This window comes from Gymnoscopelus braueri (assembly GCF_963280865.1).
Source record: "Gymnoscopelus braueri genome assembly, chromosome: 14".
In the NCBI taxonomy this organism is placed as follows: Eukaryota; Metazoa; Chordata; class Actinopteri; order Myctophiformes; family Myctophidae; genus Gymnoscopelus; species Gymnoscopelus braueri.
This window is the reverse complement of record NC_137619.1, coordinates 18,357,353-18,382,643: the sequence shown is the minus strand read 5'-3', so window position 1 is coordinate 18,382,643 and position 25,291 is coordinate 18,357,353. Positions and strand designations below refer to the sequence as shown.

Genomic DNA, 25,291 nt, shown 5'->3' with positions numbered 1-25,291 from the left:
CTATATTATACACACACACACACACACACACACACACACACACACACACACACACACACACGTATGTTTAAGAATGTCAAAATATTTTCTAAAGTTACATGTGCATGTTTTTTTTTTTTTACAATAGACTTGAGTGGTTAAAGAAACAACCATGCTGAACTGCATCAAGGTGCAAACCCAATTTAGAATCACTATCAAAGCCACTTGTTCCCAGACATGGGCTACTTCACTCTTTATCACTGTGACCTGCTTAGCAAGTGAACCCATTACAGTCTGATGTATTATGAACACAAAGGTGATTAGTTCTAGAAATAACCAATGGAAAAAGTTAATTTCATAAATGCTTTCCATGGCTGATCCATTTGCTTCCAAGATAAACCCTTCCAAGCCAGCTTATCAACACAGTAAATACATTTATTGAGAAGAACATCAAATGCATTGGTGTCTGCGGGCACTTAGATCCTGGATCCTGAGGGTGGACCTCAAATGACATAAACACAAGCAAAAACAGGCTCTGGATTGAGAGAGAAGTTTGTCACCCTGCGGTCCACTCTGCTCTTTCAGGGTGGAAACAGCAGTACAGTATAATAAAGCCTAATTTATGCTCCGTCGCGCACCAAAAACAGCAGACCTACAAGCTCGCAGCGCACTGTGAGCTTGTAAGTCTGGTATTTTCGGCACGCGACGGAGCATAAATTAGGCTGTACAGTATAATAACACAAGCTTAGGACAGAGAGAGAGGAGCACCGTTACATTAAAGCTTTAATCAATTATCTGACTTAAAACAAAAAATAAATCCACTGTAATAGAAATCATTTAGCAAGTATTGGCACCTATGATTAATGTTTTTTTTTTCCCCCTTTACAAATAGGACAGGAAAAGACAATAACAAATGCATAAAGACAGAGGAAAGGCTGTGTTTCTGTTGTTTGGCTTGCAAGTTCAGTCAGGCTCAAAAGTTGGCCCACCATTTTGATGGCTTCTACAATCACATTTTGAGCTTTCGAAATGTTGCGTTGCATTCTGGTTGTTGGTTTTAGGGCCCCCAGACCTCGTATATTATCTTCCCATTTCCGTTTTAAAACATAGCAGAACAAAAAAAATGTTTTTTCTTTCTTTTTTTTACAAAATACAATGAACTCCTCTGCAGCTTCCCATTTATACAGTGTTGCCAAGTGAGAAATTACACAATTATGTGGCCAACGGTCAAACGCCTAATGCGCCGTGTTTCCTCAAATGGTAAATACCACTGTAACAAGATTTTGGAGGAGCAATGAACGGTCAAAGACGAGAAGTAGTCAGATGGTTCATGCCAGGCCCTGAAGGGACAGTGTACACATTCTTCACCTCTATTTACATTTTCGGCATTTAGCTGGCACCGCTATCCACAGACAGCTTACAAAGAGTGAGCATGGTTGGGGTATCTGCATTCAGTGTCTTCCTCAAGGACACTTTGGTTGTTGTTGAGGATCAAACCTGTGTTTATTAAGGGATGGTTAACCACCGGGTTACTGCTGCCCCTGTTCTGTGCTTCAACTGGCCTTTCATGGGGAGGCACGGGGATTAGGAGGGGAAAGGATGTGCTTTGTTGAATGAGGACATGAAGGGACACAGGCTGTGCTTCATGTTGTGCATCAGACATACAGTATTAGGTCATCTCAAACCATCAGTGTGTGCGCGCTTCATTCTCTGAGTACCGGGTGTGCATCAGAGAGCTTTGTTAAAACAAATGACAGTTTAAGCTCAGCTTGCCATTTGCATCATCCCAAAATGAGAGATAATCTGAAAAAAGATGACACATAGTCATACAAAATGGTTCAAAGCCTAAAACAAAGACAAAAATCATGTTACTTTTTAAAGGATAGCTGGTAATGTCATTAACTTGTCTGACAAAATGATAGCACTTTAACAGACAGATTTATATTTCGGAGATAATGATCGATCAACATCAGATGATCAATTTCCCTCAAAATGGATAGAGTTGCAAAAGAACTCTGGGCTTCCTGCTGTCAGCTCCAGACACCAGGTTGAGCTGCACAGTGTAACTTCTGTATTATCACCATACTGTATCAAGCCACATTGCAAGATCTGGCAGGGGGATAGGAGGAAATGACTGAAAGCATAACAGAATATACTAGTGGCTTATACACCTGCCCTCTGGACAGTATTTCAATGGATGTGGATCATGCGTGTTGTCTAACACGTGTTGTAAAGCACTTGCTAGGCAGGTGCTGAGCGCTATCTTTGCATTATTAACAATATGATTACAAAAAAGAAAAAAGAAAAAAACTCACACAAATAGCATATAACCTCAAGGGAAAACCTAAAGAACATTTACTTAACATGCATTTGTTACATATGATCTTGGGGCAGTTTAACCAGAGTCTGGAAACCAGAAAACAAATAACCTACTCTAATCTGTGTTGCAGTCAATACAGACATAAACTGGGGACCCTCAAATAATAATTAGCAGTTGATTTTCTTGGCCAATAAAATATTTGAAAGAGTAATACGAAACAATTTTGCGTTCAAATCTTTTGAGGTATTTAAGCTTCAAGAAAAAGAATGAGAACATGTGCCTGTACCCACAGAGACCTACTGTCACAGTGTTAATCTCCCATTTATTATCGATGGACTGTCACAGTTCCGGTGTTTGTGTCTTGCTTGGGTCATCACACAAGCGTTTCAGCATTTATTTTAAGATTGGCTAGCATGCAAAATCTGTCCAAGATCATATGTTATCACACGTAAAATGAAATCCTCTTAGCGGAGCGTTCTCTTGAAAGTTATGGTATGATGTCCATTTTGTGTGTGTGTGTGTATATATATATATATATATATATATATATATATATATATATATAGATATATATATATATATAGATATATAGAGATATATATAGATAGACAGCTAATAATAACTTTGTACAGGTAATATGATTTAAAATGGTTATAAAAGAAGGTACTTATAGAGGCAAACAAAGTCTTCCAGACGTTATTGACTTGGGTTTGTGCTCCTTTGGTAGTAAACTGCATCCGAAACATCGGTGCTGGACAGCAGGATAGAGTTATGGCCATGCAAGAGCACTACAGCTCCAAAGCAGCTCTTGAATCGTCTATTTCGGTCCCTATAATCTCCGTCTACAGTATGCTGCTCTCCAAGGTTCATGTGGGAATTTGCCCCACCCATTGTCTTGTCTTTTGCCTTCGGTCCGGGTTTGGTTGTACGAGTTCAATGTTGAACATATTCTGCTATTGAAGTCATCACGTGATGAGGCAGCAGTTGATGCACCGGGGCCCCAGTCTTCTCTTAAGAGCGCCCTTCTTTCTCTTGGGGGTCAGGATGGCGATGATGGCCTCGTCGAATACCGTCTTCAGGCCCTTCTGCGTGAGAGCTGAACATTCCACATAGCAACATGCGCCGATCTGTTGAAACCAAAAACACTGGTTCGTACACAAATCTGGAGTGTTTAACTGTGAAAGTGTAAAAAAAAGAATGGACCCGTAACAGAGTTAAATGAAGATTTTACAGCGTATGGTGTTCAATCAGAAGCTGTTAGAGATTAGAAACCTCATAACACACTGTATAGATGGAGTAGCTGTGTGAAATTATGACCATGGCATCATTTAGACCTTGTCTTAAAACCTCGCCATCTGTAAATGAATACCTTATACAGGCAAAGTGATTTCTTATAACTATTTGGAATTAAGGCTTACACAAGTCTTGAATAACTCTGGAGCCACAGAAATTAAACCTAAATTACATATCGTAAAAAATCCATGGATGTTGATGCCATGGTCAAATTGACTGAGACAGAGATACGACATTTTGTCTTGACAGCTGCGATTTATCGTAGACCACATTCGACAGCTACAAGCTACATTGGTCAGAACATTCCACATACACATTCTATGTGGATCCGGGATGTGGTCCTGGGTACATTTTAGGGCGCAGGCTGTCGATGTGTCTGAAATTCCAATCATTTCACAAAAGGAATTGCATTCCTATGAAGACACTCCAGGGTCAGTTCCTCACACAGGAATGTAACTGGACATGACAGCTTAATGATACAACACCAGTGAAATAAAATAGGCTTCTCCCTGCTTCCATTTCTTTCCCCCTGTCTCTCTTCCCCCTTTCTCACTCACTGACTCACTGTATATTATTCCATTGCTTTGGGCATACAGACATAAAAATATGTACCTCCTTCGCCAGCTTCTGTCCTTGCTCAGTTGCTATGGGCTTCTCCTTCATGTCGTTGAGTTTGGCAATGGTCTTAGGGTCATCCCGCAAGTCAATCTAAAACACACACACACACACACACACACACACACACACACACACACACACACACACACACACACACACACACACACACACACACACACACAAATACATACTTCCTGTTAGCTAAAGTCAACCGACATATATCAGATATCAGTGTCAGATATCAATGCAGATACTACTTGGCACTGCTATGTGCAGAAACTATGATTCTTATTGCAGCTATGCATTGCAGAAGAAAAATGCATTGCCAAATGTTTTAATTTTGAAAATTTGAAACAAAGCCATATTGGCTCACACTTTCTGCTCTTGTGTAAGTGATTTCGCAGTTAACCTCAACGTTCCCTACGCTCTTTCAATTACAGTGCAGCATTTGTTGTACAGCAAACACACGCACGCACACAGGCACGCAGGCACACACGCACGCACGCACACACGCACACACGCACACACACACACACACACACACACACACACACACACTACATCTCACTAATAACCAATTAGGACAAATGCATTCACCTGCATGCTGCAGAGGCTTGCCTCAACTACCAACAACTCTTATAACCAGGGCCGGACTGGGACCAAAATTCAGCCCTGGCATTTTGGTTCGGACCGGCCCACCAACCCCCGGGCCGTTTTGTCAACGGGGGGGGGGCGTTTCACTGTTTCAGCCCAGCCCTGCACATGAACTCTGCAGCCGCACTGAGGCCCCTGCTGGAAAGCATCTCAGCCCAAACATTAACGTAACTAATAAATGGGCCACGCGACCCTGAAATGACCGTAATAATCCTAAAACGGGAGCGAAAATGTTTTTTTTTTTTTTTTGTGGCCCAGCGGCCCACTGGCCCAGCGGGCCATCGGGCATTTGCCCGGTACGCCAAACGGCCAGTCCGCCGCTGCTTATAACCAGAGAAGGCTTATTAACTCATTTTTAGGTTTGTTTGATTCGTGGCAGCTCTGGTCCCTTTTATGAATTGATGCGTGCACATCAGCATGCAGCTGTGAAGAGCAAGGTGATTAATGAGGAAAACTGATAAAAGAGTAGTGAACATCAGCTGACACAAACATAAATCAGATGCCTACTCCATTGTCTCCATTGCTGCTGGGTCTGGACTTCACAGCCGTTTGGTTGCCAGGGGAACACAGACCAAAAGACACAATTCTTCAGTCCTTATTTTTAAGATGTAGAAAAATAGTTTTGACAATGAGCTTGGAAGCTTGGGGTGGATAACACGTAACCCCTATATTACTTTGTTGTACGTCAAATAGTGAAAATAGCCAATCTGCTGTTTTCCCCGAATGTTCACCCAATTTCTCAAAATGTTTGCCTATTATGACATGCCCGGAATAGGGACGCTAAGGTTCATGTGGTTAAACAAAAATTCATGGTTGGCATCATCACTGTGCTTTGTATCTATTATTACTGCAGTGCTCCTGGGCACCCAGTGCACTGTTGACTTTCATTCAGCCAGCATAATCTGGCAATAATTGAGACCTGGGTCACCAGGTGAAAGCAATAAACTGGAAAGCTAGGCTGGAATGGAGGTACTGAATTATGTACCGGAAGCATTTAGGCTGACATTTAAAAAATAAATGAGCGACATACTGTATAGCTTTTCTAGGACATTTGATTTATTTTTTGGAGGGGGGAGGGGGGAGTCCTGTATAATCAAAATATTTACTGAGGAACCTGAATTAACGCTATAGTGGTGTGTCACATTTATGCTTCCCTTTTTTCACTTTTTAACATAAAAAACAACAAACTGACATGAAACTTGACCTAAATTATAACACCCAACCCTAACCACATGCGGAAGCCATGTAGTCGGAGTAATGGGATGTCGGACTTATGGGCAGTCCCCCTTACGACTATACTTCAACTTGGAGTTGGAGGAACATTGAGCTATGGCAATCACACAGGTTCATTATTCATATGGACCTGCCAATGTAATCACGTGCTATGTTTTTGTTTGACAGCAAGTAATACAAATTCGACTTTTAGGTACAAAAAAATACAAATTTTAAATGGAAAAGTCTCTCCATTTGTGGTCAGTTCAGTTTGAGCCTATTTGCGGTTGCACAGCGACTGACTGACCTGTGTGCCGATGAGCAGGTAGGGGACGCTAGGCGCGTACTCCTGCAGCTCGGGGACCCACTCCTCCCGCACGTTCTGGAAGCTGGCTGGGTTGACGACCGAGAAGCAGATGAGGAAGACATCGGTCATCGGGTAGGATAGCGGCCTCAAGCGGTCATAGTCCTCCTGGGGATAAGAAAGAGCAGGAGGTGTGTCAGCTGGGTGGTTCTCCCACATGAAGGACTGGGAGGGTGCTATGGTTGGGTGTAGGGCTGCAGCTATCGATTATTTTTGTAGCGATTATTCTATCGATTATTATTTCAATTAAGGGAATAATCGAGAAGCCCGTTTAAAAAAACGAATTAATTAAGTACATAAAAGGCCTATTTTATACTTTGTTACACAACTGTGTCGTGCAAAAATAGTGAAAATAGCCAATCTACAAACTCACTCACATGTCGCATCGTGACGCACAGTGAGCTTGTAGATCCGGTGTATTCACTTTAGTTTTTTTACTTTTTCACCCATATTTACATGCCCAACATAGGTCGATTGTTAATCAATGACTTTATTGTAATTGATTACAGTGGGTCAGGGGGGGGGGGGGTTAGGTGAGTGGGTTACAGTGGATGGGTGGCTCTGGGAGAAGGCCTGAGTGGATTAGAGTAGGGGCATGGATTATAAAGTGGATGGTTAGAGGATGTGGTGGGTTGGGTTCGGAATGGTGGTTGAACTGGATAAAGGGAGCAGAGAGCAACAGCCTTGACTATCCACCGTTCTGTCATATCAGTGGAATTATTGCTCATCATGAATTATTAAGGCATATGAAAAATGAGCTCCAAATGAAGACACCCTAGCCTACTTTCTGCCAGGGAGCACAGGGAGAGTGGAGGCAAGACACAGATGGAGAAGCAGTTAGAATGAGGCAGAGAAAGCAAAAGAGAGAGAGATAACTTTGCTGTTTAAACCAATGGACACAGCCATGCTTCTGAACTAGACGGTTCTAAGCAAATAACAGTGACGGGAATGTTTGGTAGAAAATAAACAAGCAGTCGAAATTGAGTTCATTAAAATGAAAGAATGTGCAGATACTTATGGAATGACCTTCGTGTGAAAGTTCTCATCTTTCCCACTCCATTTATTTCTCTCTTTCTCTCTAACACTAGAGGGAATTCTGGAGGTAACCGAGCCATGAGACCTTTCAAACCAGACACATTGCCATGTCTGATATTTCGAGATGGTGTAAATAACGAATTAGCATATAACGCTGACAACAGCGCTCGAGATCCAAGTGCTTTCTTGTCCTCGACTCCTCGCCACAGATAGGCCCCTGTTGATGGACCATCTGAATTCAACACATATGAATAGTAATGACCCATCTGACATTTACATTTGAGCGACAGGGGGGTTATGCCACTGATGTCTGGCGCAGGTCAGGAAAACTGTCTGCAGCCGGCTTGAAGATCGATGGATCTCCAGCTATTAGATGTGACTCAACCTGATGCAACCTGCTGGCCAAGTCAGATGAAGTGAATCAATCTCGCCTGCTTGTCCAGATGATTTATAGTCAAAGTCCTTGGAAATCAAACCAAATTAGATACTATGACCGCATTGTACTCAAAATTGCTGCAGCGTCTTGCGACAACGTTGTCTTGATGATATTATAATCTCTTTGCCACGACCGACCTTTGCCAGGTTTCTTTCCTGATAAAACTGCAACAGTGCATTATGACAGTACAGTACTGTTATGGAGTGATTCCTCAGAGACAAATCATTCTCATGCAAATAGGCTGAGGGAAGTGGTTATGCAAATGAGGTGAGAATAGTATGAAATCTGCCAAACAGCTGTAGATCACCGATGCAAATGTGTCATATTTTTTTATCCTTTCTTGCGTTATGACATTTTGATATATTGACTTTATATTAGATTGGAGAAGATGAAGGGAAGCGTGAACTAATCTTCATGCTTGTGCCTGCCTTGTAGTATTTGAGACTACACATAAAGTACAATTTCTCGCTGGATGACAGAGAGGTCCATTTAAAAGCTGCATTCTAGGACGTTTTTAATAAATATATCTTATTATGACCAATTAGTACGGTTGAGTACGTATGTAATTTTAACTAGCACATCTGCAGTGGTTGGAGGTGGTCTCTCTACTCTTCCATTGAGAAATATAGACACTGGTAGGATTTGTGTAGGATGCAAAATCTCAACGTTTCTTTAAACAGTATGCAGGTGAAACATTTAATGTATTTCACATATCATGTTTCAGCAATAGTGGCCATGCAGAAACGTGTGTATAGTATACTGTACAGACACAAGTGCAAGAAGGTTAAACTACCGGCCTACAAGTGTCTTCGATGTGAGCTTATAACACAATATCAGATTTGTTTCCTGATGGGAAAACCCCACCCATCAAGCAAAAGACTAAAAGATGAATTCACTAAAAAGTACTGCTTCACGTATTGATCTGCTTTACTTAACAGAATTAAATTACAAATAGCATTTGACCTAGGATTGAACTCCAGTTTAAGGGATTACGTGAAGCAGTGCTTTCATTCAACATGGTACTGTATACAAGAAATGCTGATACAGCTACTTTTCAGCTCATTTCACCTGATTTGGGAGAACATGTGTCAGCAGCAAAGAGTATATGTTTTGCACGTACTGTGTGTGTGTGTGTGTGTGTGTGTGTGTGTGTGTGTGTGTGTGTGTGTGTGTGTGTGTGTGTGTGTGTGTGTGTGTGTGTGTGTGTGTGTGTGTGTGTGTGTGTGTGTGTGTGTGTGTGTGTGTGTGTGTGTGTGTGTGTGTGTGTGTGTGTGTGTGTGTGTGTGTGTGTGTGTGTGTGTGTGTGTGTGCGTGCGTGCGTGTGTGTGTGTGTGTGTGTGTGTGTGTGTACTAGTCTGTGTGAGTGTACTAGTGTCAGTTCAGTGTGTGTGCATTGTGTATACATGTGTCCGCATGCACGTGTTATCGCGACCTTTGGTCACCTTCCTGTGGTCCCCAGTGAGCCGTAGAGGAACACAGTGTAATTGTGTGTGTACGCCACTCAGCACTTTACTGTAAACAGGCCACCAGGTTCTCAGGGGCCTATATCTCTGACTCTGTCTCTCCCACATGCTCTCATCAGAACATGCCCTCGAGGCTGCAGAATTACTGTGTGTATTAAAACACTTTCAACCTGGCGTCCTATTTTTGGGCATGTCATTATATATTTTTTGTTTAACCACTTCCTGGGTGGGTCAGCTGAGTTCATTTTTGCCGAGTTTACAGCCAACCCCCCTTCTACACACACCGATACAATCGCGCACACATTCACAGCTGGTAACAACCCTGACTTTTAACTCTTTAATTTAGCAATTTGTAACTCCCTGAGGCAGAGTCACAAATTGACAATTAACACTGAGGATTTCCCTGTGCAGCTTCACATGAGCAGCAGCTACAGGTCATGTGCCTTTGCTGATATTGATATGCAGAATGGTGGTAGAAGTTGTTAAAGGGCAAGACCACTTTGGTAGAGGTTTGGGTTGTGTAGTTACCTTCCCATGATGGAACTCCAAAGGTGTGCAAGAAATAAAAAATAATGGCTCCATTGATTAGAAATTGATAATTCAAAATATGCTCCTCATTGACTTACATTGTATGCTGAAACAGCTTTCAAAGTCACTCTTTTAGCCAGTAAACCAACACAAACAAAGTTGATTCAGACTATATAGAGCATCACCAAACCCAGTACTGTTTATTTTTTTTATAAAAATGTTAACTTCCTGCTGATTTTGCTATTTGAAGATCCGGATCCAGATCCGTAAATCCAGTCCGGGTTTTCTTCTTAATAAAAATAGCTTTGTTTGTTTGTTTATGTGCTAAAAGAGAACCTTTGAGAGCTGTTTTACCGTACAATGTAAGTCAATGAGGAGCATATTTTGAATTATCAATTTCTAATCAATGGAGCAATTATTCTTGATTTCTTGTCCACGTTTGGAGTTACACCATGGCAAGGTAACTAACTACACAACCCTACCCAAATCTACTAAAGTGGTCTTGCCCTTTAAACAATAGTTAATAAAATAATTTAGTTTCTTCAAATCATCGAAATGAATACAGTAGTTGTCATTAATAATAATGCTCACATGACACAGCGAAATATTGTTATGGGGGTGTAAAAATGTACCCATAACGTAGTTTCAGAGTGAAATCAACACCCTGGATTTTATTGTGTACCTAGTGTAAACTAGTGGGAATATTATTATTATTATAATTACTATCCAACTAACGACAAAACATATTATATTATATACAGTTCCATTGTACCCCATAACCAAATGGGGTACATTAGGGTACTGAAACTAGAGGGATAACCCTATGGGTTTAACCCTTTGAAAGTGGTGGAGGTACGAGCACACACACACACACACACACACACACACACACACACACACACACACACACACACACACACACACACACACACACACACACACACACACACACACACACACACACACACACACACACACACACACACACACACACACACATACACACATACAGACAGAAGCTTATTCAATAGGCTATTCAAACAAATTCATCAACTTATACAAATAGCCAGCACATGACAGTGCCCATGCCCCACTTTAATTTTTTCCTCTCAATTTAGTCATTATGCCAATTCCCGATTCCCAGTGTATCATTCTAGTCCCCTGTCACTGTAACTCCTACAGTTGGCCCTCGGGAGAGCACAGACAATCGTGTGTCTCCTCTGATACACATGACTTCAATGCCACTTCTTGTCACCTGACAACGAGGGGTTTAACCAGAAGGACATAACGCATGCAGAAGAACATGCTATTCCTCTTAGTTCCACACTCCACTGAACAAGACTGCCTTGACCAACCTGCAGGAGTCACTGATAAAAGCGAAGGGTGTGTTTGCGGGAAGAGAGCAGAAACGCCATAGTCTCCACGGTTGTGAGCGGGAACTTTACCCCTGCAACACCTGAGAGCCCCACACGCTCAACTTTATTATATGTGTGCATGTACCCCCCACCCCACCACAATTTCGTTTTGCCATAGTGCCTTTGAAGTTTACCATACAACCTTGTTTGACTTTGACAAGTTTTAATAGCGGTGTTCTCCCAGAAAACACACACACACACACACACACACACACACTCACGCACACGCACACGCACACGCACACACACACAGTGTTGAGCATGTTTCTTGAGTGCACATCCAGCACATTATGTAACAGCACCTTCACTCTGTACTGTAAATATACCACTGTAAGTGTACCGTAAATATTACGACCCAGGGAGAGAGAAATACTTAAGCATGGGGAGAAAATATGAGTGTGTGTGTGTGTGTATGCATTCCTACACAGCAAAATCCTCAGTGTTAATTGATCACAGAGATCTCTCAGGGTTCAAATATTAACACTCTGGATTTCGCTGTGTACATGCCTGTGTGTGAGTGCATAAATATGCCAACGGCTGATAACAGGCAGAAGTTATTCATATCAGCTCCTCTCTATACATGTCCATACATTTCTATCAGGGGTGAGGCTTAGCATTCCCACTTGGCGGGTGTGATCTCAGCTGTGTGCATGTGTGTGTGTGTGTGTGTGTGTGTGTGTGTGTGTGTGTGTGTGTGTGTGTGTGTGTGTGTGTGTGTGTGTGTGTGTGTGTGTGTGTGTGTGTGTGTGTACTGTTGACTCAGGGACATAAGAGAGCTATATGATATGTGTGAGTCACTCCCACCTCCACTCCCCTCTCTCTTTCTGTTCTCTCCATTCTCCTGGGGGCCCTGAAACTGGCTGTGTGTCACAGAGTCAGGCGGCTGTTTCTTTCAACATGGCCACCGGTTATAAAATCAAGCCCGGACAGATCTGAGACGTTTCAACTGAAAGCCACCCATCACAAATTTAGCAGGATTGCATTTAACCTGCAAAAGCAGAGTGGTTTTATATTTGTTTCTAGTCTACCGTCCCGTTATTAGTGGTAGCTCCAGAGTCTCATGCAGACTCAGAGCTCTTAATATTATGTCCTTAAGTTTCATTTATACTTAATTGTGTGATTGCGCGGCTTGCTGAAAATAACTCATTCCAAGTGAAAGTCTTTCACTTTCTGTAATAGTATAGTATAAGAGTATAAGAGTGGCTGTTATACTGTGGCACCCAGCTGGGTAAACCCACTTACAGTCCATGCACGCGCACACACACGCGCACACACACACACACACACAGACACAGACACAGACACACACACACACACACACACACACACACACACACACACACACACACACACACACACACACACACACACACACACACACATACACACACCTCCTTTTCCTCTGCCTCCCTGCTGTGATGTGACTGGTCACTGGACCACGTTAAAACGCTCAGTCAGACTTCTTCAGAACACACAAAAACATGAAAAAAGGAGGGGGGGGGGGGCTCCTGAGTTTCCCCGGACCACCGTTGCCATGGGTACAACGGCACTTAGCATCCACTTCCTGTTTCCTCATGCTTCCTCCTTCGGCGGCGACTGCTGCCGTAGGGTTCCATGAGTGCAGCAGCCGTATCAGCAGCAGCATGGAGACTGAATGAATAAGAAATGACTTTCCTTCCCTGCTCCCTCGTCACACACAGACACAGACTTCGCAGACTGTACATATGGAATATTTCAATAGCGCCATGCCTGAGAGAGGAATGTGGCAGGTCACACGGAAGCAGTGACAACAGATGACTGAGTGCGCTGGCACACAGCTGAGTGCCATATTGTGATTCGTCTGCCTCTGATATGTAGGCCTAACCTTGACACTTGACATCATACACAGACACAGCCTGGAATCGGATCCAACGAGAGGCGTGACAATGCCAATGTAGGCAAACTAGAGCCCAACACATTCATTGGTCTGCCAATATATATGTATTTTTTACTCCCCGATATCGTTATGGGCCCCAAATAATCCATTATTGGTCAGGCATACAGTAACTGTGGGAGTTCCAGCCATGCCGGGAATATAAATATTAAAGTATGCTTGAAGCCAATAAAACATGTGTAGCCCAGACCAGAGGCACAGGATTGTAGGAGGGGAGTGTGAAGGGGGGGAGAGAGAGAGAAAGAGACAGAGGGGGGCGGGGGGGAAGAAACAGATAAAGAGAGCAGTAGACAGACAAAGCAGAGGTTAAAAAAAAGAGAATGATTTTTAAAGATAGACAGACAATAATGAAGGATGATGATGACTGACTTACAGTGAAAGTAAACAGAGAGTAATTATTAGGGTTGGCCCCCCAGGGGTCCTTGGGGTGTCCCCAGCAAAAAGTTAATATAGCATCAAAATCAGTTCAGCCAATTTAACGGCAATTTGAAAATAACCGATGTTATACATTGTGACCGAAGATCACAATGTATTTGACAAATCTTGAACATTTAAAATAAATGTAACAACAAATATCTTCTCTTATGGGGGTCCCTGGCACAAAATATTTTCAGATGGGGGTCCGCTCCGAGAGCAAATAGGCCTACATATCAATTTAGAGGTCCTTGTCTGACTTAAAGGGAAAATCCATATCTAAAGCAAATGTTCTGCCTTTAGATGTTCTGCCTTCGGAGAAAATCCCCCCCATCTCTAACTCAACTTCATACCTTATTATTACATACTTGGCGTTCCCCTTCTCACTCTCTGTATTTCTCTTCCTCTTTCCCTGGACTTCTCTCTCCTCCTCTCCCTCTTTCAGTTTCTCTCTCTCTCTGAGGCGCCAGATCGTCTTTGATCAAATGCTGAAGCTATAAACATTACCAGCTGGCCTTGTGCTCAGCATAAAGAGGTCAGCTGAGGTGGGGGGGGGGGGACTCTGCATTTGAAAGAGAAGTAACTCTACTCTGGGCAGCCACGGCGACCACAGCAGACATCTGGGGGAAACTTCTCCATTTCACAGACGCTTCGAATCAGCTAAAAACAAATCGTCCAGGACTCCTGAGCCACAACACATAACACACCCACACACCCACCCCCACACACACACACACACACACACACACACACACACACACACACACACACACACACACAAAATCAGATGCCAGAGCACATAAAATATTTTGTTTTCATTCCTGTGAGTGTTGATAGTGCTGAGAGTGATTTTACTGCCATCTGTTTTCTCAGAAATATTAAGTCACAGGTAGTGGAGGCTTGGCTTGGAGTTGATGAGTCGGGGAGAGAGGCATGGCTGTGATTTTTCGATTCACAGGATACATTCCTTTAACGTTCACGAATGAGCAACAATGGAACCGTGTCAATTAATTGTGTGAGTCGACCTTTCGGCGTCGCTCACCTTTACCGGTGGTGGCATCAGATTTCAGGTCAGGATACATTTAGACAGTTAAATGTGGTCCTGAGTAAAGCGTTAAAATGACACGTGACTTTAGGAACTGAAACTCCAGGGGGGGTTAACCACTTTCAACCTGGCATCCCTATTTTGGGCATGTCATTAAAAGGTGTAAATGGGCAGAAATGTGCCAAAATAGCTGATCTACAAGCTCACACCCCGTTGCATCACTCTGCGCTGTGAGTTTGTAGATCAGCTATTGTGGTTGTACGGGCTTAAGTGGTTAAAGGTCATGGACAGAGAGAGAATGAGCTTGTCTGCCTGCTGAACACTATCTTTGTGTGTGTGTGTGTGTGTGTGTGTGTGTGTGTGTGTGTGTGTGTGTGTGTGTGTGTGTGTGTGTGTGTGTGTGTGTGTGTGTGACTCTTCACTAGCAGAGTGGAAACATTATTGTGTGTGTGGGCCCACAGCATTTTCCATACAGTTAACTCTTGCCCACTGAATGGCACATTGTAGAGAATAAACCCAGGCATTAGGCTGCCCTATTAACAAAACTGTTACATCACTACTGGACATAGAAGCCCTGTTCTCCACATAATAGACCTATTGAAACCCCTCACTACCACCACTGTCCATGGCACACCACACTTTGGCACTAAACCCATGTGCGAAAATCATCACCTGTTGCGGCTTAGTGTCTGGCCGGAATATGATGCCCGAGGGTGCAGCACAGAGCGGATAGTTAGTGGTCCCCAGAGAGCACATGGGAACAGCTATGTGGGAGTGGGAGTGGGGGGAGAGAGGCGGAGAGAGGGAGAGAGAGAGAGAGAGAGAGAGAGAGAGAGAGAGAGAGAGAGAGATGGGTTGTGTCCTTGAATATGGCATGCTTGGCACTGGGCCAGTGTTAGAATATAAACGTACCTGACCAGCTGTATCATACAGTCCCAACAAGTACTGCTTCCCGCCAACGTTGACACTCACTGCAAGGCAATGACAAAGAACAGTTGAGAGAGGAAAGCCAGGGAGCGTGAGGGGAAGGAGAGAGGGAGGGAGGGAGGGAGGTTGAGAGAGAGAAAGAAGAAGGGAGGGGGGGGGTCTCTCCTACCCTTCTCTCTCCTATGAAGACGGCTAACAAGTGGTTTTGATTATAGCAACAGATGCAAGCCAATGCATTTTGAGACAGAGCAGCAGCAGCAGAGGAAAGAAGGCATCGAACTCATACATATTGTCTACATTATGACTAGACTATGTCATTATTCACAGGCCTGTGTTTTATTTTATTTTAGTAACAAACCGTTATACAGAATACCATGATGCGTTGTATTCTTTGCATAATGGACCCGTTATAAATGGAGTATTGGACAATCGTAAAAGTCCTGCCACTTTACCTGCATAATGATCAAACACTGTGGGCACATACTCCTCAGGAAAGGCGTCGTTGGCGTAGCTCATCAGCAGACACGTCTTGCCCACCGCGCCGTCTCCCACCACCACACACTTCAACATGATAGTGCCGGCTCCGTTTGCCATCACTCATCCCCCGACGCCCTGTTTTCCTGAGCTGAACGGTGGTGATCCCCGCACGCCAGGCATCACCAGCCTCCTCGGAGGAACCCGACTGCGCGACGCACCGAGACCGAGGGGAACCGCATCCCTCCTCCTCCTAGTCCTCCTCCTCCTCCTTCTCCTCCTCAGAGCCGTACACGGTTTCCAAATGTGTCCGTAAAGGAGTTTCCTCTGCTCTCACCCCCTTTACTTACAGAGAAAGTGGACACAGTGTATTAGTACGGAGAGGGGAGAGAGTCCCGCTGTTTGGCCGGTCGTGATAACTCCCCGGTGAGCCGACGGGGTTCCCTTCCCCTTCCTACCCCCGTCCGTGTTGTCTCCGTGTCAGTGAGGCGCACGCCGCGTGGTGCGTGGTGCGTGGTGCTGAGCCCGGTGCCTGTTTGCCAGCTCGCCCCGTGGCTCTTGGTCCTCCGGTGCCTCCAGTCACTCCTCGCCTCGTTTTACATCTGGCTCTGTGTGGACAAGGTGGGCTCACTGGCTGGAGGGGCGGAGCTACGCTCTGAAGCCAAGGGGCTCTGGATAAAGTGCACTCCGTGACACTGTACAATAAATAAATAAACAATGTATTTGTTAATTAACCAATTAGTTAGTTAACTTAAAGGACGACTTCACCCCTTTTCAACCTATCTTCATAATTGGTCCTTACTCATGCTCATGATAAAATGGTACCATTTTTGTCTACTCATCTCTGTGTCACAGCTGGGGGCTGTGGACAGTTCAGAAACCCGCCTACCAGTGACATCATCTTTAGGCAGGTTTTTTTTAATTTTCAAACAAGATTTCAATTTCTTTCCTTTTTTTAATTAATGCGAGAACAATGGCTTTCATTATAGCATGCTAACTTTCCAGGAATACAAAGCCTGCAGTTGCTATTAGTTTGGATTCCCCATCGATGATGTCACTAGTAGACGGGTTTCTGAACAGTCCACAGCCCTCCTATGAGACCAGAGTAAGTAGAATAAAATGGTGGTATATTATCATGAGCATGAGTGAGGACCAATTATATGAATATAGGTTGAAAATGGGTGAAGTCGTCCTTTAACTCCAAGAGAGTACAGATGTACAATCTCTCTGAGTTAAAAATTGATAAATTCACCCACTCCAGGCTTGCGCATGGCCGTGCAAAATTAATTTAGCCAATTTTTGTACACTCACTCAGAGTGTACAACTGTAACGAAATGGACCCGTAATATATGCACACTCTCAGAATTACAAATGGATACATTCACACTGAGCATTTCACTGTGTGTGCCACTGGCTTGTCATGGATTGCCACAGACCCCAGCTGAAATGATCTGTTGCTGTTAAACAATTTAAAGCCCATCACACCTGTTAAATTAGCTTACCACAACTAATTGAATGATTAACGGGGGGTGGGGGGATCAATTGTTTATTATTTAATTTCAATTAGAGGTGATCATTCATTCAAGGTCAATTCTCTGGTTGAGCTCATCTCAATCTTTACATCTGTGTGTGTGTGTGTGTGTGTGTGTGTGTGTGTGTGTGTGTGTGTGTGTGTGTGTGTGTGTGTGTGTGTGTGTGTGTGTGTGTGTGTGTGTGTGTGTGTGTGTGTGTGCATGCGGGTGCGTGCGTGCGTGTGCGTGCGAGAGAGAGAGGCAGGATATATGATAGATGTGACTAGGGAGTTGCAGATGGAGACACCACAGGAGGAGGTGTAAGTAATTGGGGAGATTCCACAGCTTTGACCTCTGCAGTGCAGTTAGCCAGGTGTAGGATGTCACCTTGAATGTGTGCACCCTTAATACACATGGCTTTCTGTGGTGGTGCCAAGATGGCGATGTGAACACACGCTTTTTCAGTAGCTGGTCACCATAAAGTTTTTAAAACAAGTGAAACATCACTAATACGCTTTATATTCATAGAACCGTCTTATTATATGTGCTTTGTGTTGAAGTGTTAGTTCGTTGATATTTTCAAGGTGTAGCCTTATCTTGTCAACAGGCTTACGCGCCAATCTACAAGCCAAAGCAGCATGGACTCGGCTCAAAGCACGCTTTTGGGCAGCTCGCATATGTCCAACAAGCCAACCTGAGTTGAACGTCATGGAGGAAAGTGAGGAATTTCCACCTTTGCCTATAACACCCGGCACAGAAGAGAGGCAGAGGGTCGCAGGGCTCTGCTGATTTTAGCACAGACATTGTGCAGGAAATCCAAGTGCTGTTCAACGCCAGAATTGATTCTCTGGAAAAGAACGTAGAGAAGCTGATTTCCGACAACACTATGAAAATAGAAGGCCTGAAGAAAACTGTTGATTTTGCCTGTGCTGAGATTAAAGATGTCGAAGCACGAGTCTGCATGGAGAAAAAGAAAGCAACACTGATGGACCAACGTGTGCTGGAGATGGAGAACTATTCACAACGACAACGATGGAACCTACGACTCTACGGAGTAGCTGAAAGTAAAGACCAGAACGTCCGCGGAGAGGTGATACAGATCTGCCAGTAAGTCCTTCCTGAGCACAAGTCTAACTAGTTCCCTGCCTGATGTCGTTGATACAGTGCATCACCTCGGCCAGCTGAGAAAATACAACAGATTATTTTCCAATTCACCTCACGTTTCTACCAGATGCAGTCTGGAAAGCAGCTAATCCGTAATTTCTTTATTATTTATGTCAACACAGACAATGTTGGTGTATTGCACTTGAACAGTGGCTGATGTTGCAACCCAGCAGCATCTTCTCAGCAGTTGTATTCCACTCACAGAGAGCAGAGCAGCCCTTGTTGCGCTTGTTGCAGCCAGGCCACGGTGCATCTCGACCCTGTTCATTGATGGTCCCTAGACAGATGTGCGAGGGCCAATCAGCGGCAGGGGGCGGGGCCCATGAACCTCCAGTGTAGCGCTATCATCACATTTGACAGTTGCTGCAGCTCTCACGTCACGTGACCAAACAAAATGACCTCATACTTCTCTTCAAATACGTGTGTAGTACTTAGTGTTGCCATGTCTGCTTATTTTAAGCGACTTTGGGCTTGTTTTTCTGCAAAGTCGCTTGTCAATATTGGTTAGATGCGGGTTGCGTGTTTTTGGGCATGTTTCTAAAGTGTAGTTTCTTATTTGGGCTTGTTTCCTAATGTTGTTTATACCGCAGTGTTTCTCAAACATTTTCATGTCAAGGACGTCCCAAATGAATATGTATTTGTCCACAGACCTCCCATCTAAAAAACAAATTGTGCCAGGGACCCCCGTACAAGATTTGTGTTAAATATGAAAAATATATATGTATAAAAAATATAAAAAATGTTTCAATTGTTTTCAAGATTAAATGTACATTTAATATATTTTAAAAATATTTTCAAATAGCCGATGCGTACTAGGTTTAAAGTGCTTATGTGGCTTGTTTTCATAGACCTGGTTTCTTGTTTCTCTCGCATAATCTGGCAACACTGACTGTAGGTGTTGCATATTACACTGTGTGAGATGGCAACAGAATGCAACAAGCTGCTTTTATGGGGTTGGGGTGGGATGCTGGGGAGGCTTTCAGTTGAAATTGCAGGCTAGTTATCTTTATTTAATCACGTTATTATAGTGGCTTCACACCTTTTTTTAATCCAAATTAAGCACACAATTTTATGGGTTGGTATAGGTGATGTCAGCTAGGGCAGGTCTTTGCTGCAGTGGAGTTCATTAGTGACCTTATTTCCCTTGTGGTTGACATTTAATATCAACTGTCTATTTTTGTAACAGAGTTTAAAGGTGAAGGCTTCAATAAAAATGATGTGGGTTTCACTCAGACTGTAAAATATACTGCATCCTGCGGCTCCCAGATATACCCATAATTCTGCTATACATTTTAAATTTAATTAAATGTCTATTTTAATGTGTACCTATTCAGTCAATTAGTCACTCAAAAACTGATAGAAATGGGAATGGGAATGAAACATACAGTAGGCCTACAGGAAGCAGTGCACTATTACATCTGTCTATTTACAGTGGTCAGCAAATGCTCTGCCAGGCTATTTTTGGAAAGGCAAACAAATGCAGAGAGCTCTTCAATCCCATCTCTCCTATCAAGTTTCCAGATAATATCTCTTACGGGAGTAGACATGCACTGTACATGCTTGAATGTGAACACACACACACACACACACACACACACACACACACACACACACACACACACACACACACACACACACACACACACACACACACACACACACACACACACACACACACACACACACACACGCTTCTGCATAAAATCATATTAATTTAATTCAGGGAGTGAACAAGTGTAACCAAATTGACCTATAAAAGGTCACAGAGGATTTTACTGTGTGCTGCCACCCTGCAACATCAATCACTGCGCTGTCCAGATGTGGACAGTACAGATGAAATGTAACACAGAAGAGAAGGGTGCAGGCAATCACAAAGCTCAGAGATGAGCTCCTAAATTAGAGTGTGTTGCCACTGCGGAGGGTTTGGCTAAATTACGAGCCATATTTTTTGTGAAGGCTAGGCTTCATCACCCCTGGAAGTGCTGGCAGCTGAAGACCATCACTCATGTGGCTGGTGGCTGTCTCCCCCTGGTTTGTTAAACTAAGGAGTGTGGTGTGGTGTATTCCGCACTCGCAGCATTATAAACAATGTACATGCATGCGATTTTCCTTTCCTCTACTTTCATGAAGTAAACAAATTGCTTCATGTGATGATCTGTGTGTACAATAGAGGCAGGCAGACAGAAACAGCGTGATGGACGGACAGGGCATTTGTCAAGAAACTGTAAACAAGAAAACATTTGTAATGTCAGAAATGTGACTCATTTCAAAACCTCCCCAGACTAAACCCCCATTCCCTTCACTCCCCACTCCGCCCCACCCCTCTATATTGTACACACACACACACACACACACACACACACACACACACACACACACACACACACACACACACACACACACACACACACACACACACACACACACACACACACACACACACACACACACACACACACACACACACACGAACCACATGCCTGCTCAGCTGATTAGGAATGGGAGACCAGGGAGAGTAATGGGGGGAAAAGATGGTGCTTTTGGGCCACTAGCACTCAAACACATGATGAGACCCATGACTGTGTTGAGCTGCATGCATATTACAACAGTAGGCTACTAGCTTGTGATTCATGTTGGATTTCAGTTAACCCGAGACTGGTGTTCAAAGGGAAGTTTTGTTATTGTGCATTGCAATTATTTAAAAACTAAGAGACTGTACAAATGTAACCAAATGGACCCACACTGAAGACTTTTCTTTAGAATAAGCCTACACTGTATATACTGCCAGGCAAGGTCATGCTGTAGTACACACAAGCCAAATGAAAACAGAAAATAATTGACTATGGTCATAAATCCTGCTTATTATAAGCATGTCCACAGTAAAATCCTCTGTGTTAATATGTAAGGGTCCAAATTTGATTATCTCTATAGTTGATTAGCTGTGAGCAAAATAAGACAGGAACATATCAAACTCTGATCACAACAAAATATTGATTGTAGTTTGAAAGAGAATTATGAATCACTTTGACTCTCATTCACCAAATGTTCCCTGATTGATGTATGTTGACTGAAGCATTTATGCTCAATCTATACCAAAAATTCTAACAAAAAGCATTCCAGATTTTTGTAGAAGTGTTTGACTGTACTGTCTGTGACAGGACCATTTTGAGATAACCGTTACGCCGCAATGTCCCCCTATCTATCTATTGACTCATTATTGCGTGTAATCTTTTCACTTTGTTGGCTATAGGTATTGTGGAGGTTCCCGGCCTTGTGAACACCTGTCTCTTAAATGTCAGTGGGCCACGTAGGGTCTGCAACACTTCCTTGTTCGGTCTATCTTTATCGCAAAAGAAAAAAAGCAAGGGGGTCACGTACGTTCCCTCCTACATTCCAGACTATTGTCTTTGTTTTCGATGAGGAACCCATACCAGACACTAACAAAAGAACGTCACTTTTCCTGGCTTGAGGATGAAGGCTAGTTGCCAAAAACGCACAAACAGCAAAAGGTGGCCATTGAAAGATAACCGCAATGCATTGCTACAGGAAAATTGTTTCAAGCCCTGACATCCTGTGTGCTGTCTTTTGTTCTTGCCATTGTGCCGCATGACACAGAAATATGCTTCAGGGGCAGCAGGTCAGGACATTACATAGGGCCCATGCAGACACACACGCACGCACGCACGCACGCACACACAGACACACACACCACAAAGAGTAAGTTTGGGTCAGAATGTATCAGTTGTTGCTGCCTCCCAACTCACAAGCTCCATCTAGTGGTAATGAGATTTGACCTACTTTCTTTCTACCAAGTTGATAGAACATCTGTCACATGTGGATAACAAAGAAATGCAAGTACTTTACTGATGAGCCTGTCTCAATTATAGGGTTTAGGGATATTACCACACAAACAAACAATTTCTTGATTTATAACAGATTTATTTTGTATAAAAGTGCAGAAATTCATAAATACATGATAAATAGGTAATAGATAGATGATAACTAATAAATAGCTTCAAGTAAATAGATAACTAATAAGTAGCTTCAAGTAAATCTTGAGGATCAATTGTAAGATAACATTTGTTCAAATAAAATATTAGATCCCGTTGGCAACAGTTTGATGGGATCTACTGAAATGTCACTACAGCCCTCTTTTTATGTACATATCAAAAACAGTAAATAAATACGCAAATACACAACCATTGCAAAAAATCTAAATGATACACATAATCTCAAATGATGTGGTTGTGAGCATGTAGATCAGCTATTTTCAGTATGCGACACTGTCATTTGACAAAGTATAAATCATGCTTTGCTTTAGGGAATTGACTGTCCAGTCCCTTTCCTCACCAAGACTCGTCACAGAGCTCTCTCAGAATCTCGTGAATAGATAGTTCAGGCAGAGGGGCATGCTGGGAAGGCATCATCGGCCCTGGGCTGGCTGACTCCCTGGAGCCCTCTGCAGCATACCCTTGCCAGGAGTCAAACACCTGGTGGTAGTGATCTTCCTGTGCTGGGCTGTTCTCCTGGCCGCCGCCCCAGTAGCCGGAATCAGGGGTGTCAGGGGGGGAGCTGTTGGACATGGAACCTGTACTGGACATGTAATGCTGCTGCTCTGCAGATCCAGGGTACAGGATGGCTGCTCCCGAGTTTCTCATCTCAGGTGGAGAGGGGCACCAAAAAGAAGGCACCGGGGATGTTTGACTCCCTGGCTGAGCCCAGGCATTCGTCACGGATGGGCTGGAGCTGCTTCCAGGGTACCGATCCTGCTCGGCCTGATACATGCTGCCATAGTGCCCATGATGTACAGTGGCTCCTTTGAACTTCAGGGTGCGAGCTCTTGTGTTTTTAAACCACACCTGAGGGAAAAAGAAAGGTAGACGGTTAGGTTTGGATATCACTGTAATAGATTAAGAGAACATTCTGCTCTTGTGTGTCAGTTAATGATTTTCTGTGTAAACAGAAATTGGAACAGAGCAAGAGCACCGGGGCTTATCTAGTTTGTTGTAAGATGCCAGTAGATATTGTATGCATGTGAGCATGCAAAGTGTTGAAAAAGACGACATACCTGGATGCGTGACTCAGATAGGCCGGTGGTCTGGGACAGGCTCTCTCTCAGACTGATGCCCGGGTAGGGGTTAGTCTGGAATGTGATGTGGAGGAGCTCCACATGCTCCTTGGTGAAACTGGTCCTCTTCCTGCGGCTGGTACTGCGGGAGGAGGCACCACTGGCAGCAGAGGCCACCTGTCAGGAGAGGAGAGAGAGATTAGGGTCATGCATCTCCTTCTATTAACCACATAAACCCTAGTGCCAATATCCTGGGCATGTCATCAGAGACTAACATTCTGAAAAAATAGGCGAACATTATGTGAAAATAGCAGATCTACAAGCTAAATATGTGTTTTAGTGGACAATAACAATAGAACAGGGATTCCACTATTGAGACACTAGAACATCACATTGCATAACACAAAGCACAATTATCTGGTATTCCAAGCAGTTTAAAGAAACCCTATCTACATCCACTGTTATTGCCAGGTGGTGCACCTATACAGGCAAATCTCACTCATAGCTAGAAGTGTTGAATTTAACCATTGGTAGTCTTAACAATTAAAGGAAACAAATACATTATATTTCATGACAAGTTGAAATCAGCTGTTTCTCAGTGAACACTACTTACCAGTGGTGGAGTACATGTTTGAGTTCAAATAGTGTTCCAAATTCCAAATGTAGTTGCAGTGGAGTTCAGTGTTCCTTTCAGATTGAGGGTCTCTCAGTGTCTGCCTCCAGTTTGTTGGAGGGCACCTTTTATATGGATCCCCTGAGATTTCAGAAGTCTTCAGTAAACACACCCCAAAGAAAGAAGGTGTGAATTGTTATCATGTGACAGGTTAAAAGTGGTGTGGGATGGGATGTAGGACATCATGTGCCCCCACTCAAGCCCACTTATCACCTAATCTCTATCAAAGTAATGGCAAAGTCATTGGCAAAACTAAGATATTGCAGAAATATGTTTTGGCATAGGATAAATTAAGTAGTTTAGTGATAAATTGGAACATATAATAATTGAACAATAATACAATTCATAATTTAGGCATTTAGCAGAGATTCTTATGCAGGGTGCCTTAAAAAAATCTGAGTAAATGGCATGAACAAAACCTTTGTGTGTTTACAGTGTGTGCTTCAATAACAGTTAGACAATGAAGATGAAACATTTTATCTTCTGCTCAGGCTTATGACATACAAATAAACTGCCATATACTATTCAATTACATTAGACATGGAGAATTGACAATTTTAAGAGCTTAAAATGTGAATTGAAGACACTGACATTTTTACCATTTCTATATTACTAAGCCAATGCCCGTTGGGAATGATGCCCATTGGGAATGATGCCCGTTGGGAACACATGTACCCTCTGGTTTTCATGCGAACCTGTTTCACCTGTTGTAACCATTGTACTCACTGTCAGAGTATTCACCTGTTTCCTAGGCTGTGTGTTTTC

The 25,291-nt window shown here is 43.3% G+C and overlaps 1 protein-coding gene across 1 annotated transcript; it reads right to left on the bottom strand.

The window, feature by feature from the left end:
• Positions 1-744: 744 nt before the first annotated feature.
• On the bottom strand, positions 745-16,695 carry LOC308101065 (rho-related GTP-binding protein RhoQ). Its single transcript, XM_080450373.1, has 5 exons — positions 16,089-16,695; positions 15,622-15,680; positions 6,384-6,548; positions 4,205-4,300; positions 745-3,426 (listed from the first exon to the last, which is right to left on the bottom strand). Exons 1-5 carry the CDS (start codon positions 16,228-16,230, stop codon positions 3,265-3,267), a joined length of 624 nt encoding a protein of 207 aa, XP_080306499.1. The 5' UTR covers positions 16,231-16,695; the 3' UTR covers positions 745-3,264.
• Between the last annotated feature and the right edge of the window lie 8,596 nt (positions 16,696-25,291).